The sequence below is a fragment of the Anopheles merus genome, chromosome 3R, assembly GCF_017562075.2.
Source record: "Anopheles merus strain MAF chromosome 3R, AmerM5.1, whole genome shotgun sequence".
Taxonomy (NCBI): domain Eukaryota; kingdom Metazoa; phylum Arthropoda; class Insecta; order Diptera; family Culicidae; genus Anopheles; species Anopheles merus.
Window position 1 is genome coordinate 37,716,630 of NC_054084.1, and position 23,671 is coordinate 37,740,300.

Sequence of the window (23,671 nt, forward strand, 5' to 3'; positions counted from 1 at the left end):
TGAATGGCAAAAAAGGATGGGTGGAGAAGAAGCCCTCGGACTACGGTCTTTTGTTTTTCTCCGGCGTTGTATTCTCTTTCGACTATCTAGTGGGGCGTTTGTGAATTGAGGGATCCATACGAATGGTGAACACACGCTCAAACACACGGGCACATTCACGAAACGGTACGCTCTTCATGATGGTGGAGAATGTTTTATTGAATTTATGAAAATGGATGTACGTCCGTAAACTAAGAACCACCGCACAGTATTTTCCACCCTATGGGCACTGTGTTTACGGTCACCAAACGAACGCAGCAGCTAATGCCTTCACTACACAAAAGCCTTTGAAATACAGCAGCTAGTTCCACTGCCAGAATCAATGGATTCCGCACAACTCGTTGTGCATCCTGTGAGTTGCGCTGTCCAGCTCCGAGTGCCATAAAGATTGTATGCATCTATAAATAAGGAATCGTAGTATTCCATAGGGAAACTAGCCAGACAATGAAGTTCCTGCGATTGGTGCATTTGTACCTAGCAAGCTTGAATTGTGCAATTTGTGCCTTTAAGAAAGTGAAAAAATAAATAATCCTGAAAAACAAATTGTGTGTTAAAGCTGGTTGACGCTCTTAAATGTAAAATTATGTTACCAATCATTGTGATTCATGGTTGGCCATATTTTAAAGCAAAATTAATAAGCTTTAACCATTTTGGTCTTAGTTGTTTTATATAAATCCCATTAGTATCCTTATATAATATTTGTGCCTTAAGTTAAAAAAATAAAATGGAAATATAACAAAACAAAACTTTTCCTTAAATTTTTTTCCTTATTACATTTTCATTTATTGAAATTAAAAACAAATGACAAATTTGGTAGCTCAGGTATTTTTTTCAAAACTTAGTTGAATAAAAAAACAATGATTTCATTATAGAATACTTTTTATAGCGTGGTCGTTATTTTAATCTTTTTTTACTTTTAAACTCAAATTAACAGCGGAAAAAATAGTTGTTCTAATTCAAAGTGATTTTTTTTTTGTAAATGAGATAATATACAATTTTTAAAAGTAATTGAAATACCTTCTTCCATTATACTTATAAGCATAGCCAAGAAGTGTAAGTTTCAGCCACATCTCACAGTCTAAAATTTAGAATATTTACAGTGAAAACTAATAGTATATTCAAACCAACATAACAGGTACTTCAATGAGCTCATTTGAATGTTATGAATTTGAATAAAAAAAAAAAGATTTTAATATGTGTTTAGCTATGTAAGATAAAAATAATAGCAATTCAATATGTTCAAGAAAATATCTCTTTGAACTCTAGAAATATTATTTTCTTGATAAGATACACAGTCTAAAAATAATGTTTTGCTCGGTATGCCAAAAACTGTTGCTTCATCAATCCAACAGCTTCGACCAGCAGTCACACCGCCAAACACCAATTTCTAATATTCAAAGTGCTTTGTATTTCATTCCATTAAGTGCACTTTCGCGTCGAAAGAGGTTAACTTGACCGAAACCAAATCGTTTACCATCGCTACGTCTGCCATCCTCGCAAGCGGCCACAGAGCGCGGGAAGTGAACGCAAACGTTGTGCGCCATAAAATTATCCCCGCATACTGTGTCCTCTAGCAAATTTTACATTCGCAATATTTTTGTTGGAAGCATTCTGATGTCTTTCGTCTTCTTTCTTTCCATTTTCTTTAACACCCGTGACACCCGAACAGGAGGAAATACTGAACAACACCACCCGGTCGGAGCTCAGCTTCGTACCGACGACCGAGGACGATGGGAAGCAGATAACGTGCCGGGCCGAAAACCCAAACGTTACCGGCCTGTTTCTGGAAACATCCTGGAAGATTGAAGTTGTCTGTGAGTAACTGAAGCAATAATAAAAAAAAACAGCGCTGAAGATAAAGATAACCCTGCCAAGAGCGAAAGTTGGAGAGGAACCGAGCGTTCGTCAGCAATGGTTCGTGGCGTACTTTACAGAACTTCGAATTTCTGCGGGCAGAATAAATTCAAAACTTCACTGCCGAGCCTTCACCGGTTAACTGGAAGAGGGGAAGGGAGGAGGAAAGGCGACCAACAGCACTTCGGGTTGTGAAGCGCCCATAAAAGCTCCCTAGCGTGCGCATCAAAGCGTGGAAGCGAAGAAATTAATTAAAATTAAATTCAAATCAACAATCGTAAAAAAGTATTCGCGTTTATAGTGCCCTGCCGTCTTGTGCGTTCGGAAGGCGTTTGCGTTCGTTTCGTGGTCGGTCGGTCGGTCGGTTGGTCGATCGTGCTGAGGGGTACAACTTCTCGGTTAGTTGCAATGACGGCACAATCGACAAGGAAGAAACCGCATGTGCTCCACCACTCGCTCCGTAGGAATCCTTAAAACGACGGGAAATGGTAGAATCTTGCCGGGTCGAGCATGCAATCCGGGACACACGTTCGTTTGTGAATCATTTTCCAATGTAGAGTAAGAAAACGCCGCTTCTAAACGCATCGCGCCCCTTTACCCGTCCACGAACGACACAACCGCACAATGTCGATCCCTTGCCACCGGAAGACAGAAATACAATTCAGCTTTTTATTGTCGAGTTAATTGCGGTTTTTGATTCGGTATGTTTGATAAAACTTTATCGTTGTACAGAGCGCGCACCATGCAGCGCAAGCTGTGCGGAATCTTAAGATGGTGCGACCAAGATTTGAGAAGTTCAAAAATAGGATAAAATGCCTAAAACGGCTCCACAAACATCCCTGGCGGGAACAACCAACCACCAACCAACGGCCAGTAGGCCGCCCGAAGCGCACCGTTTCGCACCGGAATTCTTATTGCCTTAGTGTAACTAATTTATTTGAACCACCATTACAAGCATTCCTTCAAAGTTGTCCCGATCGGGCGAGTGGCTGGCACGGCAAACACTGTACGCCACCCGGATGAGGGTTGCTACATGCGGCACTCGCGAATGTAGGCGTGCGCGCGCTCCGCTATAATTAAAAACTTTTCTGCTAAAATTTTGTGCAAGCTTTTTCGATTAAGCTTCACCATCTGAGTCACCAGTTTGCATTTACGCGGACACTTTACCAACAATTACTGTCGACCGAATGTACGATTCTGGGTCAAAACTTTCGCGTCCGCGGCGCAAGGCGTGGCCACGCAATGGAGGTAATGAATGAATTTCATCTAGCGAATGAGAAAACTATGTTTTATCTGCCTAATTAGTTATTAGAAATTTAAACTAACCTAGCTGAGTGGAAAAACCAAAAATGTTAATTTTAAACATAACGGCTCTAAAAAGAACTGCCGATGAATTTTTAACCATTGGGTTGGAAGTTTTTGAGCTTTATTTTTATTGGTTTAAAAACAACAAAAAACTCTTATTTTATACTCAGCTCACTGAGGAAATTAGCCTGTTTTAATTTTACACGAAAAACCTTTCAATTTATATAAAAAATCCCTAATATTGCGCCACATTCATCCACAAGTACAAATTCAGTGTGGAAATTTTAAATCTACTTTCCGTGCGACCGGCTCACAATCGAAATGGTTCGTTAATCTTCCGTCCCATCGTCACCCGTGTCGTTCAGTGCTTAAAGCAAAACCAAAAAAACAAGAACAGGCTGAGAAACAATCCCGCAAGCAACATTCCACACACATGCTACACGCTACGTGGCACTGCACTGATGCACTTTAAATATTCGATTTTCCGGTCCATTCGTTCCATCCTCAAGTTGCACCATTACACGATGGAAACCGAAAGATGGACCAGCTGGTTCAGGAAACAAATGCCGTACGCTTGCTTGGCACGAAAGACATAGACATAGCACAAGTTTGCTATGGGGATTTTCCCCCTTGATCTTCTCTACTCTGCCCAAAGTTCTTTTAAAAGTGTTACCTTCGAAGTTAAGATACCGCACACGGGCGGTACCAACTGCAACCAGCCTCCGTGCTTAAGCGCTCGGCAATCTCGTGCACATCTTGCGCTCTCCCGACAAGCTTAGCACCAAATCCAATCGATTAACCCAAATGCAAGATTTTATTTATGATATTAGTGCAGAGTGCTGAATTTTTTATCCTCCCTGTTTCTAGCGCTGGCAGTAACGCTAGTGCCATGTTTCCCCCAGCTGGATGGGAATCGATAACCCCTACACCATACGCGTTCAGCCAAATTTCTTACACACACACACACACACACACACACACACACACACACACACACACACACACACACACACACACACACACACACACAGGAGAGAAGATCGAAAGGACGATTTTCGCCATCAATCGCCTTTAATGGCGTGGTGGTGGAGGTAGACAAAAATGCAGAGAAGCGAGAAACTCTAGCGAAGGACGGAAATCGCCAAACTACGTTAACGGAAAAGTGCATTACTAACCACTAACAGTTGCTTCGTCCCATCGCCCTCCGCTGAAAGCCTTTGGGATATAGTTTCCGTTGGCAATCCAATGTATGCGCACTGGAAAGGAAGTAAGCAGCAGGTTGTTAACACTTTGCCGAAATAAAAGCATGATAGGTTGGTTAGTGGTATAAGATGGATTAAATTTGAGGGTAAAAATATAGGCTAAAGAGGGCATGATTTCTGTATATTCTTGCAAGTTTCTAGACATTTATTGCGTGCGTTTGAAAAAATATATATAAAGCACAACATTACACTATGGAATGATTTGAATGGAAAATATTAATCAAGTCTATTTAACTTTTTTTTATTTGGGATATCGCATTGTTTAGCTTTTCATAGAAAATAAATTAAATATAATTGTTGGCAAATGTCAACAGGACGTGATTGGCTGCTAGATTAGCAACAACTTAGCGTCTAAGTTCGTTGTTTTTAGATAAATCGTTGAAAAATTAAACAAAATTAAAAAGAACGCTACCAATGGCGGATTTCTCCATCTCGGGGCCATTTGGTCATTTGGAACAGGCATTTTGTCGTTTTTCTAAGCTTTCATATTTTTTCGTCGTTTTTTTTCTAAGAGTCTTTTATATGGAAATGAATCAAATAATGAAATGATAAAATGTCGTTATTAACACTCAAGGCTTTCCAATGTTCATTAACCTATTTGCTATACCTTGATTCAGTTGCTCTGACCTTGATCAATTTGGCCACTGTAACAACCTGACAATTGGTCTAGTTCTCCTAAAAGGGCATATTTTGAAAGCCTAACAAAAAACCCACATTTTACTCATTTTTACTTGTATTTGTTAAGAAGGTATAACAATTCTTTTTTTTTGCTAAATCTATCAATATAAAAGTTGAAAGCCATAGCATGTAGTTTGCTGTTTCGTAGATACATAAAAATTGCCTGAAATCTAACCGTCCGACAATCATTATCCTGTACTTGTGTAGAATTGCCGTCCTTGTAATCGAGATCATCGACTTTAAAAAAATGTCTCAGGAGCTTCTTCATGATTTATTGTCATGAGAGGTTTTATTGTTTTTAATATGGATAAACTTTGTCAACACACTCCACACACTTTTTTGTATGAATGTACTACTGTGATACAGATTGAGTTTTCCGTTCATATGTGCATTAATAAAAAATATCAACCTTAGGCCAAGGCCCCCCGCGACCGCTCAGTCCGCTTGTAGGAAAATTCGGCTTGGTTAACTACTATATTTTAAAAATTAAGTAATATAACCACAAATGATAAACCATACAAGGGATAAGATACTACAATTATAGAAACATTGAATAATCGTTCATTCTTGCGTTGATGCATACCATTCATTTGAATTGTCTTAAATGTAAGAAGCTCTTATCCGTATCAAGATTTTATTTAATCATTTGTATTTTCTGTTTAATTACATCGTATATGAATTTCCCGTTACTCTACATCGATATGATGCATGTAAGAAAATTAAAAATCCTTTATAATTTCCAATCAAAATACTTTCGGTAGAATCTTTTTCTACGACCAAAAATGCCTTAAGAATCCAAGCATTGGAGTTTCGAGCACTGGATGATAAAGTAGGCAAAACTCTCTTCCTATCTCGGAATTTATTGTCACGTCGAGTAAATCCTCGTTTAAAGTTTGATTTTGGTTGTTTATTTGAGGAGAAAAAACAATTCCGGGAAAAGAACGGTATCCCAATAAACTCTGACAGCTCCAAGAATCGGCCCCGGGGCCAGTTTCTGAAAAGAAAAATAGATCCTTAATCTACTTAATATCTTGATTACAATGGAGTTACAAATTTTTCGCCTTACTGAAAGCAAACGGCTCTAACGAGTTAATAGCATTATATTCGACTGCTCTTCGCGCGACGGTCCGGGCCATCAATACTACCCACCCAGATAACCTGATACGCGGGATCAAGGCTTGCGAAGCGGGGCGGCAAGATGAGAGAACAACAGCCGGCACATGCCGAGAGAGAAGGAGAGATAGGGCCATCCGACCCGGCAAAACTGTCTCAAGAACTTTCACCGATCCGGCACGTACCCGGGTCTCGTATGTGCCTTCCCTGTGGCAGTTTCAGCAGATCCCCCTTGGCAAGTTCCAGCAGTGGGGAAACACAAAACCAATGAAATTCTGGTTTATCGATTTGCCGGCTCCGGACGACTGTGGAACGTAAAAAAGAATAGGGGAAAGATTAGCCCGAATGATTTATCTCTTCTGCGTCACGCTATTGTTAAGCAAAGTGATCCGAGAAAGGAGCGTTGCAAAATTGAGGCCAATAGGGAATGTGACATCGGGAACTGCTTACAGAAGAAAGAAAACCACGCGACACACATGCACATGCACGATCGCCCAAAACACCGTTTGACCGTTTGTAAGCGAAGAATGGTCGTCCGTTGCCGGATTTTTATTTTTCATTTGTACCAGCTTGTCGCTCGCTCGGGATTCCTCCCCGTATCGTTTGATGGTCAGGAAAAACCACAACCACCCTGCTACCAGCACCATCGGGCGCTAACCGGAATGTGAGCTTTCTATCTTTTCTTTTCTCTATTTCACTTTCTCTCTCTCGCTCTCTCACCGAAACCCATCGATGCATTCAATCTTCCTAATCTTGCGAGTTCAGATCCACCGATTGTGTCGCTGCGGCTCGGTTCAACACTATCGGCGGATGACATCAAGGAAGGGGACGATGTTTACTTCGAGTGTCACGTCCAAGCGAATCCTCCGTGGAGAAAATTACACTGGCTACACGACGTAAGTGTTATTTATGGTCAATTCCCTTTTCCCTTTTCCAAACCCACCGCCACCATCGTTTGGAAAACGGCGTCTCCACCCAGATGGGAGTTTGGAGTTGGTTTTCTTTTTTCACACTTCCAACCATTCCCCGAGAGAAGACCCTCTTCGAAGGATTGCTTGCGGTGCGGTATTGTTGTGCCAATTCCATACTGATCGCAACCATATCTTCCCAACCCCGGGGGATATAGTACGGTCGTAAAAGATGTTTCAATTCACTCCACACCGGCCACGATACGGAAACCGCTACAGGAAACCGCATACCTTTCGGACAAATATCGCACCCCGCATACTATCAATCAGCAAAAAGCGGGCGGGATATTTAACATGCACACTCAACACATCCTTTCTTCTTTAAAAATGCGCTTTCTTTTGCAGGGTGTTATGATTACTCACAATGCCACCGCCCGGGTGATACGGTCCAATCAGAGCCTGGTGCTGCAGAAGGTTACCCGCAACTCATCCGGAAATTACTCGTGCAGTGCAATCAATGCCGAAGGTGAAACGGTTAGCAATCAGCTTGCGCTACGAGTCAAGTGTAAGTATACGAATGCCGGATAACAAAGCATGACTGGCCAGTATTGTGGTACATATCTGTTAAAAGGCTGTAGATTTGCTCACAAGCTGCTAAAAATATCTTTAACGTATTATATAAAATCATCGTTTCATATCATGGTGAATCGAAGTTCACGATTTTAGATTGACGACAAGCCGGAAAAATGTTAAATTAAACGGTTTTATTTATTACTTTTTCATCAAACATTAGAATATCATAAGAAATATATGAAACAGTTTCATACAGAGTTCATTACTTATAACTATTTCAACTGTTAAAAGCGTGTATTATGTGTTGCCAAAAAAACTAAAACTTAGCGATTTGATAATGGTGTTTACGTTGTGTTTCAGGAGCCGCCCATAAACAACGTAACGAAAAAATAATTATTTTCTTCTTCTATTTCCACTTAAGTATCGATCAAATTAATCAGTGAAGGATCCCTGATTGGAATAGAATGTAATATATTGCAACTTATTTTACCTTTCACAAGGCACCTTCATTCGTCTTTATAATTAATCTAAAAATGCTTCTACAAGCATCACGGATGTCCGCTTATGAGACATTAATATGTGACATCATAGTATAAATCAAATCAATCATTAAAGAGTTCCTTATTGGAATGGAATGGAATATTTTGCAACTTATTTTATCTTTTCGAACGCACATCTAATCGCCTACATAATTAATCTAAAGATGCTCTACAAGCATTACGTAGTTTATGGATGGCCGCTTGTGTGACACTAATATACATGCATGCATACAATATACAATCATGATAACAGAAACATTCATTTTGAATCATGGGAAATACTATCCTTGTCATCAAATCATCGTTGATTTATGTTATCATATTTTAAAAGTAAGAACATTATAACTCTCTCGCTATTTTAAGAATGCTTTTAAAATATAGTTGAAATCATAGATACCTTAAAAAACCTTTAAAATTTTGTAATTTAATCGGCAATCAGTTAATAGCTAACAATGTATCCTCTTCCTATTAAACGGAACAAACCAAATAACACACTCTGGCTCAAAACCTTCAACACGTTTGATTAACACTTCGGTTCCTATTGCTTCACAGATGCACCGGTATGTGCGACCGATCGGATCATCATTGTCGGTGCATTCCGTAGCGAATCGCTGCAAATACCGTGCGAGGTACATGCCGATCCGCCCCCACGGCAGTTCAACTGGAAGTTCAACAATTCGGGCGAAACGCTCAAGATAGGCAAGGAGCGCTACGTTAAGAATGGTTCCATCAGTCTGCTTAACTACATACCGGTCAGCGATCAGGACTATGGGACGCTCACCTGCTGGGGTCAGAATGAGGTCGGCACCCAGGATTGGCCCTGTTTCTTTCAAGTCGTACTCGCAGGTAAGCTCCGACCATTTGTAGTCTCTGCTCGCCACATCAATACACTTAACACTTGTAACAGGAAAAAGCGAAATTTTCACTAATGTTGACTCTATTCTTACACGCTCGTGATTGTTTATCGTTTCAACCTTTTACAACGCTACACACAGGGCTGCCATCGGCGGTAAAAAACTGCTCGATAAACAATCAAACGCAGCACTCAGTCGAGGTGCAGTGTCTGCCTGGGTACGATGGAGGATTACCGCAAATTTTCATTCTCGAAGTGATTTCCAGCCGGACCGGCCGTGTGCGGTAAGTACGAATGGTACATGTACCTCCACACCTTTGTCCTACCGGATGTGCCTGCACATTGTCGAGACGCAACTTGAGAATATCCTGTGCAATCGAATTGTCTGCCGACGAGTGGCTGTGAGTAGATGTTTTGAAGTGCAATTCGACCTACTCGAACTGAATATATGTAGGTGCATGTGTTGACAATCAATCCCTGCAGTCCTGGCTAGGGTGTCGCGGCTTCGGTACGAAACAGTCACTTCCGATCTGAATGTTCACTGTGGGCAAACACAAATCACTTCCACCTTCGGTGTAACGTTTCAGCTGCATCGTGTTGCATTGCTTGCCTGCTGCCAACAATAGGAAACACTCCATCATTATCATCTCCCTCCCTCGCGTTCGTCCGGTTTTCCATTGCAAACCTCCTGCTGTTTGTCTCTCTTTGCTGCGCGGAACTGACGTGCAACCGACAAATGTTCAAAGGGAAAAAGGAAACCCTACACCATTACCCCCAGCACAATTTGATAAGGGGTGAGAAATTGCAAATACCGGTGCAGTGGGATGAAAAACCGTGAAACCCACAAGATGCTGCAACACCAAACAAGCTCTTCAAAAGCACTCCCCTGTGTAGGGTAAACATACCGCCCGTAACGGGCAAAGATTGTTCCTAGGAACAAACTGCACGGCGCCAAGCTATGGGATGGCAATGAGTGGTGAAGTAATACAAATGAACGTACATCCTTTCTTCACTTGTAAACCAAAGCTTTTATCGGGAAGGTAAACCATTGTTGGCCATTGTTGTTGTACGTAGTCTATGGAAAAAAGGAACAGGGTTCTGAAAGTTGCTCCGTTTATATTGGATTTCTGAGTAATGCTATAGTTGGAAATTTATAATTTTCATTATTGAGCAGTAATTTAAAAAGACAGCAACAACAATATATAAATCGTGCATTTGTTTGGTAAAATATTCACGTGACGTTTATTGGTTGATTCCTAGAAATCAATATGAAGGATCGAAAACATTACAGGAAATAAAAACTATTTTTTAATGAGAAAAGATGTTCACTTTTTGTCAAATTGTAGCCCATTAAGCTCACAAGCTTCCTCTTGCCAAATCATCACTGTAAGCTTCATTTCCAATTCGTAATATCCCAATTCAAGATTGTCAAATATTTATCGGAAGTACATCAACCAACCAATGACAGATCATTTGACTTTCCATTGTTATTGTTGACATGTATTTTACGGGATTGAAATGTTATTTTACGATGTTGAGCAGGCTAGAGAAGCCCTGTATAACTTTCCTTCTTTTCATTTTATATTTTTATTTCAAAAATCTTGTTGTCTAACTTTTGTGTCTTACAGGGTTTTCCAAGCCTCTTTCGAATATGCACAACAGCTATCAAATGGTGTATTTGGTTGATAATGAAGTAAATGATAAGTTTTTACTCATGATTTTCAACATATCACAAAGATCTGTCAAACTCAATCCAGCTTGAGTCGTGCTGCGGCGAATAACAATGTTTAAATTCGAAAGTGACTCAGATAACCCTGACCTCGGATTACATTCACATTCTAAAGCCTTTTTCCACGAAGACCATTTGTTCAATAGCATCAAAATAATCAACCTAAGGTAATTTTTATATCAAAGGAATTGAAAATGTAAAGTTTCTCTTGAAAGCCCCTGTTTGAAGATATTTAACAGTAAGTGCAGCGATCGTAATAATTGCTTAAAACAGATACGACAAGGTTTTGAAAAAATCACAAAAATGTCATGGTTGAATGATGTCATGGACCGTGTAATCTAAGCTTCATATGCCATTTAGATGTCTGCTTTCTTTTGAAGCAAGTTTTTAACAGTTCACAAAAATATCGGACAAAGGATAAAAGTTTTTCCATGATTTCCATTGTTTGTTGACTAGTTGACTAATTTTCTCTAAAACAATCTCTCTTTGCTTTAGGGCCTTGGAGATTTATTTTAGAGTAAGTTTATTGTAATTACAATTAATTTTAATCGTTAATATACAGCAACATATACTCAGGCGTATTTCATTATGTTCTCATGTTATCATTCATGTTTAGATAACCGCTAATTCCAAAGATCTAAACAAGTCTGAAAATATTTAATCAGAATTGGTAATATATTTAACCAAATATCTTTTACAATTTACTATTCGAGTAGCTTCTATGAGAAAATAAAACATGGATTTCATGCCCTTTTTCTAAGATATGCATAATATCATGTGCTATTTACATGTGTATTTTTTTTTTTTTGCTGAAAAATGTGAACAACCTTACCATGAACTGTCTACCTTTGTAGACAAATTAAAAACACTATCACAATAGCTTCATCAGAAGCTCTACTGGCGAACAGACGCCCAAATATTTTACTAATTTATTGAAAAATAAAAATTATTATAATACTAACTAAGACTACAAAAAAGGTTTAAATATAACGATCATGCAATAGGCTTGAAAAGTAATAGATAATCAGTTTTCAAAAACAAATTTCAGTACCCAGTTTAAAAAGTTAAAAAGCACCCTTTGCAGAACAGCTTTTAAATTCATTTTTATTTGTCTTTCGACTTAAAGTAGCCCATTTTTATTGTGTGCCTTTTTAAGTGCACCATAAAATACAACGGTATAACGAATCCACCCGCGACAGCTGGCAAACCAACACCTACACACCCGCGACTAACAATACGAAACAAATTGACACAACTGCACACCTCCTCTGTTATTTACTAAACCGACATTATGCGAGATAATGTCGAAATCGTGACTGCGATAAACATCCGCCGCACAATGAACTGCACAATGCACAATCGCGACCGCTGACAAACAGGCGTTACACGGCGCCGCGCCTACCCCGCACACCGAAGGTGTTAGCTGCCAACCGTGCGCACCTCCCAGTCGATGGCACTCGATAATCGTCCAAGTATCATTAAACCCTGGCGCGAAACCCACCTGTCAACCGATACATCCGGTGGGTGGTGGCTTGCTGTCTGGTCCTTTCCGGTGTTACCCTTTCACCCGCTCTCTCGCACGCGTTTCACGTTTTCCTCCATCTTGTTCCTCCAATTCCGTTTACTGCAGGTACAACGTTACCAACCCGGACGAACCGTACTTTCTGGTGGAGTCGCTTGAGAACCTGATTCATTACGGCGGTGCGTATGACGACATCGGCGACGACAACCCACTGAAAGCCATCATTTACGCCGTCAATCAGAAGGGCCGCAGCCAAGGCATCGTGGTGAAGGACTTCTATCTCGAGAGTGCTGTCGAAAACCGTGCAGGAGGTATACGCCCCATTACCCCTTTTTCCGCTGCAGGAGCGAGCTTTTCTCACCTGCTGGTTTTCATGTGGTTCATACTTATCTTTCCTTTTTTTTCTCTTTCTCTCCTCTCCCCAACTTTTTACCTCTTTTTTCACGCGTTCGGGCGGCACAGTGCTAACGAGCAACTCGCTTGATAGTATCTCGCCGATCCTTTTCGGCGTGTTGCTGACGCTGCTGGTGCTATGTTTCGTTATCTTCGTGCGAGTGTACTACATCAAAGCGACTGCCACCAGCACCACCATCACGAATGTTAGTAATGACTTAGTTAGTAATTCAAAGCAAGGTAACAACAAACAGGATACGCTAGCCAAGGTAAGTGCGAGTAACATTTCACGGGTAAGGCTATATACATTACCCTGCGAGGGACCCGGGGATCTTTTTTTTTTGCTTGCTGGTGGGAAATTTTGGCATCCGATTGAATCATACACAGATACAACCAGCACCACAGCCAAGCAAATGAATTCAGCTGAAAGAAGGTATCCGAGGAAATGTTTCGCCCAGTAGGAATGAGAAGATCGAAAACCATTTTTACACCTATTTTGCTTTACTTCAACGTTATCATGTGTTGCAAACAGGATTGAATAGTTAGAAGAACAATTTGTTTTAAATTTTCTCTCAAAAGCTTAAAAAAATGTATTTTTGCATTAAAATAATAGACGGGGTCTCAATCAAACTTTTACTTCGTTCCTTTGTTTGGTATTTTTGACTGGGTATTTAACAAAATCTCAAGAAGCCAAAGTAGCAAGGATTTCCACGATCAAACCTCACACTAGAATTATATGCCTTTCTCCTCCCCGGAACATATCAATCCATCCCAGCTCTAAAGGGAAAAAATAACACATATTTGCTCGTTTTCCGTTGCGCTGCACAACGCTCACGTACAATGAGATCGTATGTAAAACATCAAACAGTGATTTTGCGATACATTTTTTGCCTTCTCTGCTTCTGGAACGAAGCGGAAACTGGAACTGCTGGTTTGTCGCTCATCTTTCCCGCCCGCATTGTCTGCCAGGTCAAACAGTCCCGTCTCCGCCCCGGCACAAGGCGCTAAATTCGTGTGATTGTGTCATTTCCTATCTTGTTTTTCACATCTTCCAACTGCTCCCGTGTGCTCGAAGGTGTATGAAAGAAGTCAGAATAACATGAAACCCGATACAAACAAAGGACAGCGCTGAGTGATTGTGTTGCTACCTGGCTTCTAGCCGTACTGTCGGGGCCATGTAGTGTAACTGCTTCAAAAGGGTAAAGGCTGTTTTACGTTGTTTGTTCCTTTATCTTGACACACATACTCGCTCAAGAAATCTTCTTTCGTCATCGACGTCGCATTAAGGGTAGCAGCATGAAATGATTTCTCTTTTCCTTTCTTGTTCTATGCGCAAGAGGGCAACAATGGGAAAGACATCACAACAACAGCACTAAATACGCAAACCGTTCGATCGGATGCGTTAGATATCGCGTTGGTGACGTATCTTTCAATCAACCCGCCTGGACTGATACTGGTTGAAACCATGCACTGACGCCCGAAATGTATATTTGATCGACTTTGCTTGATATGTTTAAGAAGCGAGAGAAATCAATTGATTTGCTGTTTGCTGTTTGCCTTTGTTTCAATAAGCCAAAAACATTTTCATTCCATAAGAAATGGTTTTCATTCTCGATGATAACGCAAACCAGCTCTGCGATGATTTTGCTCTGTGATTGCTGTTCAATCAGTCACACTCTCAATCAGGGTGCAATAGATACAATAATGTATAATAATGACACTTCCAAGCAGATTTAGTTTTAGATTTTGGTTTCATTATTTTTAAGAAAATTATCTGAACATGTATTACTAACGTTTTCATTTAAAACGAATTACTTTTATTCCAACGGCTATAGAAATGGAACTAATACAGATAACAGCTATTCATAAACTTCCCTTAATTATAATCTACAATCTAGCACACAACCTTCCGTCAGTTATCGAGAATTTTTGCCATGACGGACGAAGACATGCTTGTAGGCATGTTTTAAAATTCTATCTTCGATTTTTATCAATTTCTCTCCCAGTTTTAGTGACAAAATTGTTGGAGTAGAGCTTTTATCCGGTCTCGTGGTACAGTCGTCAACTCGTACGACTTAACAACATGCCCATCATGGTTTCAAGCCCCAATTGGACCGTGCCACCATCCTGCTATGGAGGGGTAAACCATAAGTCACTGAAAGCCAACCCCACAAGTGGTACCGGCAGGCCTTAACCGACATCGGTTGTTGAGCCAAAAGAAGAAGAAGAGCTTTTGCATCATGATGGTCCAGAAATTCTCGATAAGACGCCGCCGGTTTGATGTTTGACCGGTTCTCTGCCTTGACAGTCACTAGGGTTTTCGATGTGACGTTCTTTGATCGCGCACGCTTCTGAACGAGTTTGGTTCAGTTTTGTGGCCATCACGGATAGAAGGTAAAGCAGCTATGATTGTGACGGAAAATGTATCAACTGAAAACTAACTCTCACTCTTAAAGAGTGAGAAAAACAAAATTACACAGATATGTTTCGATAAACGGTAGACCTTGTATGATAATGTTTTGGTTTTTGTTTTTTTTTTTGTTTTTTGTTTTTTTAATCTGGCTTATTTGACCGAAAGCTCACATAAAAAATATCCTAAGAATATATGGAGGCGCACGATACTTAATGATTGTTGACTCATTGCATTACTTTAATATACTCGAAGCTTTTACACTTTTGAGTAGAAGCTTTGGAATCTCCGTGAAAATGTTACCTTTCAAATTGCGAAATAGTGATGTGAAAGTATCCCCCATATTCCTTCTAACTGAGTAATTGATTACGTGATCAATATACAGGTAGTCCCCGAGATACACGGTACCTCTTATACGCGGATTTGGAGATACATGGTGTTCTAAATTTGACAGTTCTTTGAGCAAATTGTACTGATTTGATACATCAATTGTAAAATGCCAAATAATTTCCCTTTTAATGGATTGTTTAAAACCGGTTCAAAAGAATTAAAACTGTTAAAGGGGGCCTTCAAAATTCTAGTCAGTTTTTTGTATGGAGTTTGACAGTTGGAGGCTGAAATCATGTAAACACTCCATACAAAACCACACAAAACACTAACCTGCGATTTTCAGTTAAGAAAATTTTAGCCTAAAAGCTAGAATTACATTCGAGTACCTGCTCGAAAACACGGGTTTGTTTACATTTATCCCAAGGTGCTTTCAAGAGACCAGGTGGTGAAATCTGGAATCAAAGTGTATGTAGTCCAGGTGGTCTCATAGCATTTTTTTATAACCAAATTTGAATATCACTTTTTGACAGAACGAGTGAAAACTTTTGCTCCAACGAGCTTTCTGGAGGCTTGACGAATACTCAAAACACTCTTAAAATCTTCATTCAGAAGCAGAAGCGATAAAAATCAGCCTTCTAAATTCATACACCTTGGGATAAGCCCACCTGTATATTAAACCGACTTAAATAGCTGCTTGAAAACTGCTATACAATGAAAATAGCTGACAGGCTGAAATTTCAGCCTACGAATTTCTAACGGAAAGGGCCCCAAAGTTAGTCAGAATCATATAAAATAATTAATTAAACGGCTAAAACCACCCCCTACTTGCTAAATTACATAAAAAATAGTGATACTTTGGCTGGAAATTAATGGATTCGACTTAAGCAGAAATTCGAGTCACGCGGTATTTTGCGTCTGTTTTTATTATTACTATTACCATTAATTTAGTATTATTATTATTAATAATTAGCACTTAATTTAGGTTGCATACATTAATCACAGACTGGAGCATAGACGTTCTTTACACGACATTAGTGTTTCATTCAAACCAAAGAGTTGGTGGACTTGGTTAAATGCTCTGCTCATAAAAGTAATGGGGTCGGATGAGCCATAGGTTGTTCTGCTGCGCCCTATGTTAAGCAAGGGACGTGGGCGTAGTGATGTCGTTGGAGCATGCTATTCATGCCGTTGGAGTATTGAACAGCAGACAATGTTCTCTGTTAATATACCTCCAACGCAAAATTTGCTAAGCTGCGCGAAGTATATTAATGAAATAATTGCAAACGTGAAAAATTATTTTAAAAACTTTTAAAATGCCCCAGCAATATGTGCTTAAACGTAAACTCTCATCTCAAACTTTTGAAATTATTATAATAAACCACCTAAAATTCAAAACCTGAAAAGTTGTCAATTGAAATAAAAACACATTGCAATCTTACCATCATAAGAGCTTTCGAAAAGTCATAACAATTTAAATTCTACAATTCAAAAATATGCCCTATAACCTAGCCACTAAACAATCTATTATTTTTGTGCAGGTAACCGATTCACTTGGTTTAAAAAAAGCACCATTCCAATTAATACAGCACATTTAAACTGCTCCAAGAGCTCACTTTACATTCTTGCAGCTAAACGCTCAATCGAATGTAACGATCTGAACGATAAAGCGCCCATTCGCCCATCGCGAATAATGACTACGAACCGGCGCCCCAGCTCCATTCCCGTACAACACAAGGGCACAGGAGTGGTGTGTGTGAGGCAGCGGCGTGTTTTGCTACCACTGCACAGCTGCATCCACAGTTCGTTAGCTGCACCGGCGGCACGAGATAATGCACTCACGTTGAATGGCAATTGGCCCGCACGGTGGGAGGAACGCGCGAATCGTTTCCCATTATTGCACCTTTCCGGATCGGCGGATCATTCATTCCCGGTGCCACATTGCATATCCGGGGCAGTTTTTGTGTTTTGGTGTTGCTTTTTTCTCCCGCTCAATGTTGTTGTTGTACCGCGAAGCAGAAATAAAAGCAAAATAAAACCCACACAATGGGAATATGCTTGCTTTCCGACTGCTTAGCAGTTTAATGTGGGCAGCTGCAGAAGAAGAAAGCTGCCGTTGCTCGACCCCCTTTCCGCCAGAAACCAAGAACATTGCGAACGATCGAGTTTTAGTGATGGTGTTTTCATGTTTTCTCCTTATTTTTCTCCTTTCTGACCGTCAGACGAGTACGGTGCACGCGTTTGTAACGAACCGCTGGAGAACCGTTGTTCGCTCTTAATTGGATGAGAAACCATTTTTCATCTTTCTATACAATGCACCTCCGGGCGGGTCGCGCGTGCACCCGTTACTGCAACTGTTTACCAGTCAGCTCCGGGGGCAGCTGCATCCGGAAACAGTAGTTTCTTGCCGCCAACCCGCAGCGTATTGGTTTGGGCGGGGGACGGTAAACTTTCTCCGAACCTGCTGGCACCCGGAGGGAACCGTGCACGCCTTCTTACCCCTTCGCAAATCAAGCTCCGAGCTAAACGGGCGTACGAAAATCCTGACGAAACGATGCGCGTTGCAGCAGCAGCATTATCCAGTGAGGAACCAGCAATCCTCCCATACCATCGCCGCAACTACCTTCCGCTGCTGCTGCTGCAAGGTGTTGGGGTGAAAATTAGATTAAATGCAATTAAAATCCGCCGTCAAAGCGTTTGCGTCGTGCCGTACGCTGTCGTAATTTAGCCATTTCGGCATTGTTTCGCTAGCCATTAGCACCAGCGCAGGAGCGCCAGCAAACGCCAACCGTTTTGGCACAGCCACCGGGCGGCTCCATCGGAACGGAACAGCGAGCTAGTAAAAAACCTTCCCTCTTCCTTATCACTCTCTCACGCTCCGGGCTCTATCTTTTACAGTACAGTGTGCTTCTTTGGTATTGTTTTCTTCGTTGTAAATTTTGCACCGTAGTTTTTTTCTGGTTTTTTTGCTTTTGCTTTCTGCCGTTATCTACACAGACTCTACCGCTTTGCACCAACCAGATTATGGTTTGCTGAAATTTCTGTTCCTCCATTCCTGTCCGACCCGTCCGCCGGTCGGACGGAACGGTTTTAAAGAACAGCAATCGTAAGCCGAAAACAACAAACCGGAAGGACTTGCTGGCATTCACTGCTGGTGCTAACTGCCTTTTTTATGATGGTTGAATTGTAGGAGAGAGCGAACGAGAGAGAAAGAGCACGCAAAAAAGCTCAAAATTCCTCCACCATTGTTTGCCACCCCTGCCAGTGTGTCGCAGGAATGTGGAAGCGAGTGCTAGTATAAAGAAGAAAAAAATCGCCTTCCTGCGTCTTGTTCCGAGCGTAATTAAATCTTCGTTTTTCACTTTCCTGCTACCCGGAGGGCAATTCTGTTTCACGCAAACCTGTCCCTGCCACGAAATACACGAACGGGGACGGGTATGTGCAAAAATGGAAGAGCAAGTAGAAAAATCTCATATAACAAAAAACAGGTTTCTGTGCTTTCCAACTTCCACGGCAATGAAAAATGCTTACACTGGCCGGCCGCTTCAGTTCGATGTTTTATTTCCATTTTATTACTCGCTCGACGGACATGTACTGACTGGATCTATTATTGTACGCCGCGATAATCAGTGTGGTGTCAGTGGCCAGGAAGGAGGGCGTTGGAAAAAAAAAGTGTCCACCCGCCCGGAGCGTTCACTTTGACACTCACCCAACCGCTGCCACCCAGCCGGCGTAAAACCACTTTGTTTTTGGGGTGGGTGAGCAGGCGGTAATTCACGCTTTGCCTCCCATTATAATTGAATGATGTTTCGTTCATTAAACAATAGAAAGTACGTCTTGTGTTCGTTCGCCGCCTTGCCCACTTGCCTGGCTGGGGATGAGCAACGGCGCCCCACATCGAGCGCCCCAGTCACCTTGTCAGCTAAGTGACGAAACAAAAGCGGCAGAAACACAGAAACCGTGCAAGACAAGATGTCCAAACTTCTTGACTTTGCGAGAGCTTTAAAACGAGCGCAAAATGGCAATTTAAATGTGTGTGTGTGTTGTTTTTTTTATTTCGCCCTGCTTTTCGTGCCTTCGGAAAAGGAACGAATAAATAATGAGAGTGAAATTGATTTGAGCCTACACGTACCCTCCTTGTACGGTGCATGAATTGATGAAAGGTAGTGTTTTATTTTGGGGTGGTTCTAGGGAAAAGTGGAAAGGTCACAAAGTGGTTGTAGGCTTTGAGCAGTGAAAACTTGGTCTGTTTCTTGTTATTAATTATTTCAGAATGAAATTCGAGCATTTCAACAGTTCCGCGATAAATGGAATCTTGTGAAACAAGAAAACTGTTAAGGATAGGTTGTCAATGTAGTGCTGCTTTGAGGTTATATATAACTGTTATGCATGGTTATAATAGATGATCCGGCCTTTCTATTATATTTCTGGTGTCTTGTTACTACATTCTGAAGGGCAAGGATTAGGAAGAAGAAATAATTTTACCTGCCTAATAAATGTTTTACACGGGATCTCAAAGTCGATTGACACATATGATTGACCTGAACATCCGTGAATATCACAATAAATTAAACTTAACAGCTATGATACAATTTCTTACCATTTTCGAGCTACTCAACACTGGAGTTTCGCTCAGTAACCTAGACGCCTTGACTCCTTCACAATCCTCCACAAACACACATAATTCTTAGTGGTTGCCTCCTTCCTGTGTAATCAAATAGATGCAGCTACGTTGTTCGGCTTTATCCTTAATAATGTGCTCAACCGATCTCCGCGTATGCGTCAAATACTTTGTCTGCGTTTAATGCTTCGTGTGACCTTTTGGCACACTTTTTGGACTCCATCACATGGGAATAGACGCTTTTTGCGCTTCAGCGATAAGGCTGTAACATTTCTGAATCTTTTAAGATGGTATATTGAATCTATGGCACCCTATTAAGAGCGTTGTTCTCTTGCTCCATTTGTACAAGACAACCCAAATATTATTAAAAAATATATCTTAAGGCCCGGGAACATTGTTCGTAATCGCTAGTTTAATTTTGATTTTCATCTGGCAGCGGCAGCTGGAAGCTTTTTTTGGACATTGAGGAATTGATAGTGCCAGATCTTAAAATTAAGCGTTTTTTTTTCATTTCATTTTTACGTGGAAATTTCTGAAAAACGTGCACAATATATCAATCTATCAATTACAACATAAAAGCATTTAAAAGGTTTAATTGAAAAAAAGGAAAAATAACGTATTTTCTGAAGCGGCTCAGCATTTTGATGCTTTAGTGAAAATCGAAATGACACTAGATATACTAACAATGTATCCGTGCCTTTATAGCAAATTTATAGATATATATAATTCTAATGGAATGGAATTAAAATGATTTCATAGTTCAAAAATGCGTCTTACAATATTAATAAAGCTTCAGCATTATCAGCAGCACACCAAAAGTATCACTCCCTGTACGAGAGTGTTCAAAACGAGAGCCAAAAGTATCAGAACCTCTGATAACGCTGTTCAATTTTGTAGTTCTACTAAATGCAACGGTATAGTCAACTGTTTGCTTGGTACCACAACATCAATTCTGTTTATTAGGGATGTTTAGGAATGTGTATCATAGTTACCCATAGTCTATGTAATTGAAATATTTCAACAGCGTTTCACGTAACTGCGTTTGTTATTGGACTGTGCGTATATTTGAATGTTTTTGGTTTGTATGTATTGGTCCGATTTGAAAAGCGGGAAAGATCGTACGATTGATAGAAGAAGCGACACACCATGAGCAACGGTGTCAATAAAGTAAAAAAAAAATAGTCAAAAAACATAAAAGCACAACGTAGGAGGTTTGCGCGATGAAGGGATATACAAAAGCTTCTCCTTGCTACATGGACTAACTTTGAATACGTTCGCGCACTGTGCCATAAAATCACATACGAACCATGCATTACATTCTATTAGCTGGAAAAGTGGTACGCCTGAAATATTAAACATTTTCAACTCACTTAATTGCACCGTAATCACTTCTGAAAAATTACTTCAGTTAGAGCATGGTAATTATGCACTTTAATTAAAAAGGGTTTTCTTTAACTTTTCCTTAAAATTGAAATACGAAACAGAAATTCCAGGAAAAATAAAATATTCGGGACCAAAGTGGTATTTTTTGTGAGGTGCTGAGAGTATACACTATGGTTCGACTGATGATATATCAAAATGGTAGTGTTCCCAGATTTAAAAAAAAACATGACGCTATCAATCCATCCTGAATTAAATGATACATGATGAAAATATAATTTGACGTAGCCTTTTTTAAATTTTAAATATATTTACATAAATAGTAACACTGAAAGGCAAAACTATTGTAATAGAAATCAAATAGTTTGAAAATACTACAGTGCACTTAAACTTAAACAGCTCTAGCTCATTGTCTAGCTCATTGATCTTGAAAGTACTCAACTAGTCGTTATGCATACAACTAGCTTGATGAAATTTTTAATTAGCCAGCAAATCACTAAAACTAGTCAAAAAACCATTCTATCTAGTTCCTGTGCTATTAATTACCAATTTTTCATTTTCCCTCAGCACAACTGTGTGTTTGCTCTCCCGGTTCAACCCGCTTTCCAAAACTGTGCAGTGAAAACTTCTCTTCAATAAGATTAATTAGCTGATTGTTTGGCTGTGGTAATCTGTTGGAAAATTGACTGCAATCTTTTCTACTCCTTCGTTTTGCTATAGTGTTTTTTTGTTTGCCCCTTTTTCCGCCTTGAGTCTTGTTTCACGAGAATAACGGAATTTTACTTCTTTCGCCTCAGTCCAATTGTTGTTACACCGCTGCACTGTTTAAATGCGATTTTTCTTCTACAACGGCTATTTTTTCTCTTCCTTTCCGGTCCCACGGATAACACAATCCTTTTTGTGTGTGTGTGTGCTCGCGCGCTGGTTGAATTGCATAATATTTCATCACGTCTAACAACGGCGAACCAACATCAGAAATCCGCCAAACAAAGCCCTCGCTGGCAGCAGGGCAACAGTGGCGGTGGCGTCGGCGGCGTCGGTGGCTACGGCGGAACCGGAACCGGATGCGGACTGATCGTCGATGGACGATCGCGGGACGAAAAGCTGGGCGCACCGGACGGGATGGAGGACGAGCGGGACCCCGACGTAATACCCGCCCAGTTCGGTAAGGCTCGATTAAAACAAATTTATTTCAATCAAGCTGCAGCGATTGTAGTAACGTAATAGTATGCTTGCTTGTTGGCTTGCTTTTTGGAATGGGTTTTTCTCATCAGCTCTTTTTCAATCTCTCTCTTTCTTTCGTATTTTTTTCCTCCGGAATCGCTTCCACAACCCCGTGTACCCGGTGCAGCAGTGTCGAACGATTCAGAAAGTGTTAGCTTCAACTCCTCCAAGTGGCCAAACGGGAACTTTGTAAGTATGCCGTGGAAAAGCTTTTCGCGCTGAGTTACATTGTATTTTCCACTGACTGTGATGCTTTTTACAAAGTTTTACCTTACGGTTAACGATCCAGTGTGGTTAATGGTGTTCATTCGTACTTCTTTTTTATCGACCTCTAAGTGTCGGTAGTAGTTTGAAAATCCAACTTACTTGTTTCATATGATCGCGAATAAAGGATTAAAATGTTCATTAATTGGGATTAAATTGTCACACTCATATTTTTAAAAAATCAAAACTACAGTTTCTTACAGCTCATCACAAAAAGTTTTATTTAGAGGCCAGTTTATTATAATTGGCTCACCAAAACCCAATTATTGGATATGGTTTTTAGGAGTTTAGATGTCCAAATGTTATGTACTATCTTGGTAAAGTGATATGGTAGCATGAATTGATATTGAACAGAGCATTCGACTTTTTTACAACTTCAGCTAGATAATAAACACTCTTCTTCTTTGGCACAACAAACTTTGTCGGTTAAGGCCTGCATGTACCACTAATGGGCTTCGAATTTCAGTGACTTGGTCACTCATGGCAGGACGTGGACGTATGGGGCACGGTTCATTTGGGGCTTAAACTCATGACGGGCATGTTGTTAAGTCGTGCGAGTTGACGACTTACTACGAGACCGGCCCTAAATAATCTTTTTTCTATTTTTATAGGTATATTAATAACATGAATTATATATACAAAAAAATCTTGTTTAAATGCTATCTCACACTACCCAC

The 23,671-nt window shown here is 40.4% G+C and overlaps 1 protein-coding gene across 8 annotated transcripts in view; it reads left to right on the forward strand.

Moving 5' to 3' along the window:
- Positions 1 to 23,671, forward strand: part of LOC121595989 (neural cell adhesion molecule 1-like) — a 202,690-nt gene that overhangs the window by 170,939 nt on the left and 8,080 nt on the right. For 7 of the 8 annotated variants that reach the window (XM_041920513.1, XM_041920507.1, XM_041920506.1 and 4 more), the window contains exons 10-18: positions 1,709 to 1,853; positions 7,017 to 7,147; positions 7,565 to 7,724; positions 8,824 to 9,117; positions 9,267 to 9,408; positions 12,484 to 12,686; positions 12,838 to 13,037; positions 22,482 to 22,671; positions 22,858 to 22,919. In XM_041920513.1, the coding sequence (XP_041776447.1) occupies positions 1,709 to 1,853; positions 7,017 to 7,147; positions 7,565 to 7,724; positions 8,824 to 9,117; positions 9,267 to 9,408; positions 12,484 to 12,686; positions 12,838 to 13,037; positions 22,482 to 22,671; positions 22,858 to 22,919 (1,527 nt within the window). The remainder of the gene's footprint in view (positions 1 to 1,708; positions 1,854 to 7,016; positions 7,148 to 7,564; positions 7,725 to 8,823; positions 9,118 to 9,266; positions 9,409 to 12,483; positions 12,687 to 12,837; positions 13,038 to 22,481; positions 22,672 to 22,857; positions 22,920 to 23,671) is intronic. The other variant, XM_041920514.1, reaches the window with a different exon arrangement.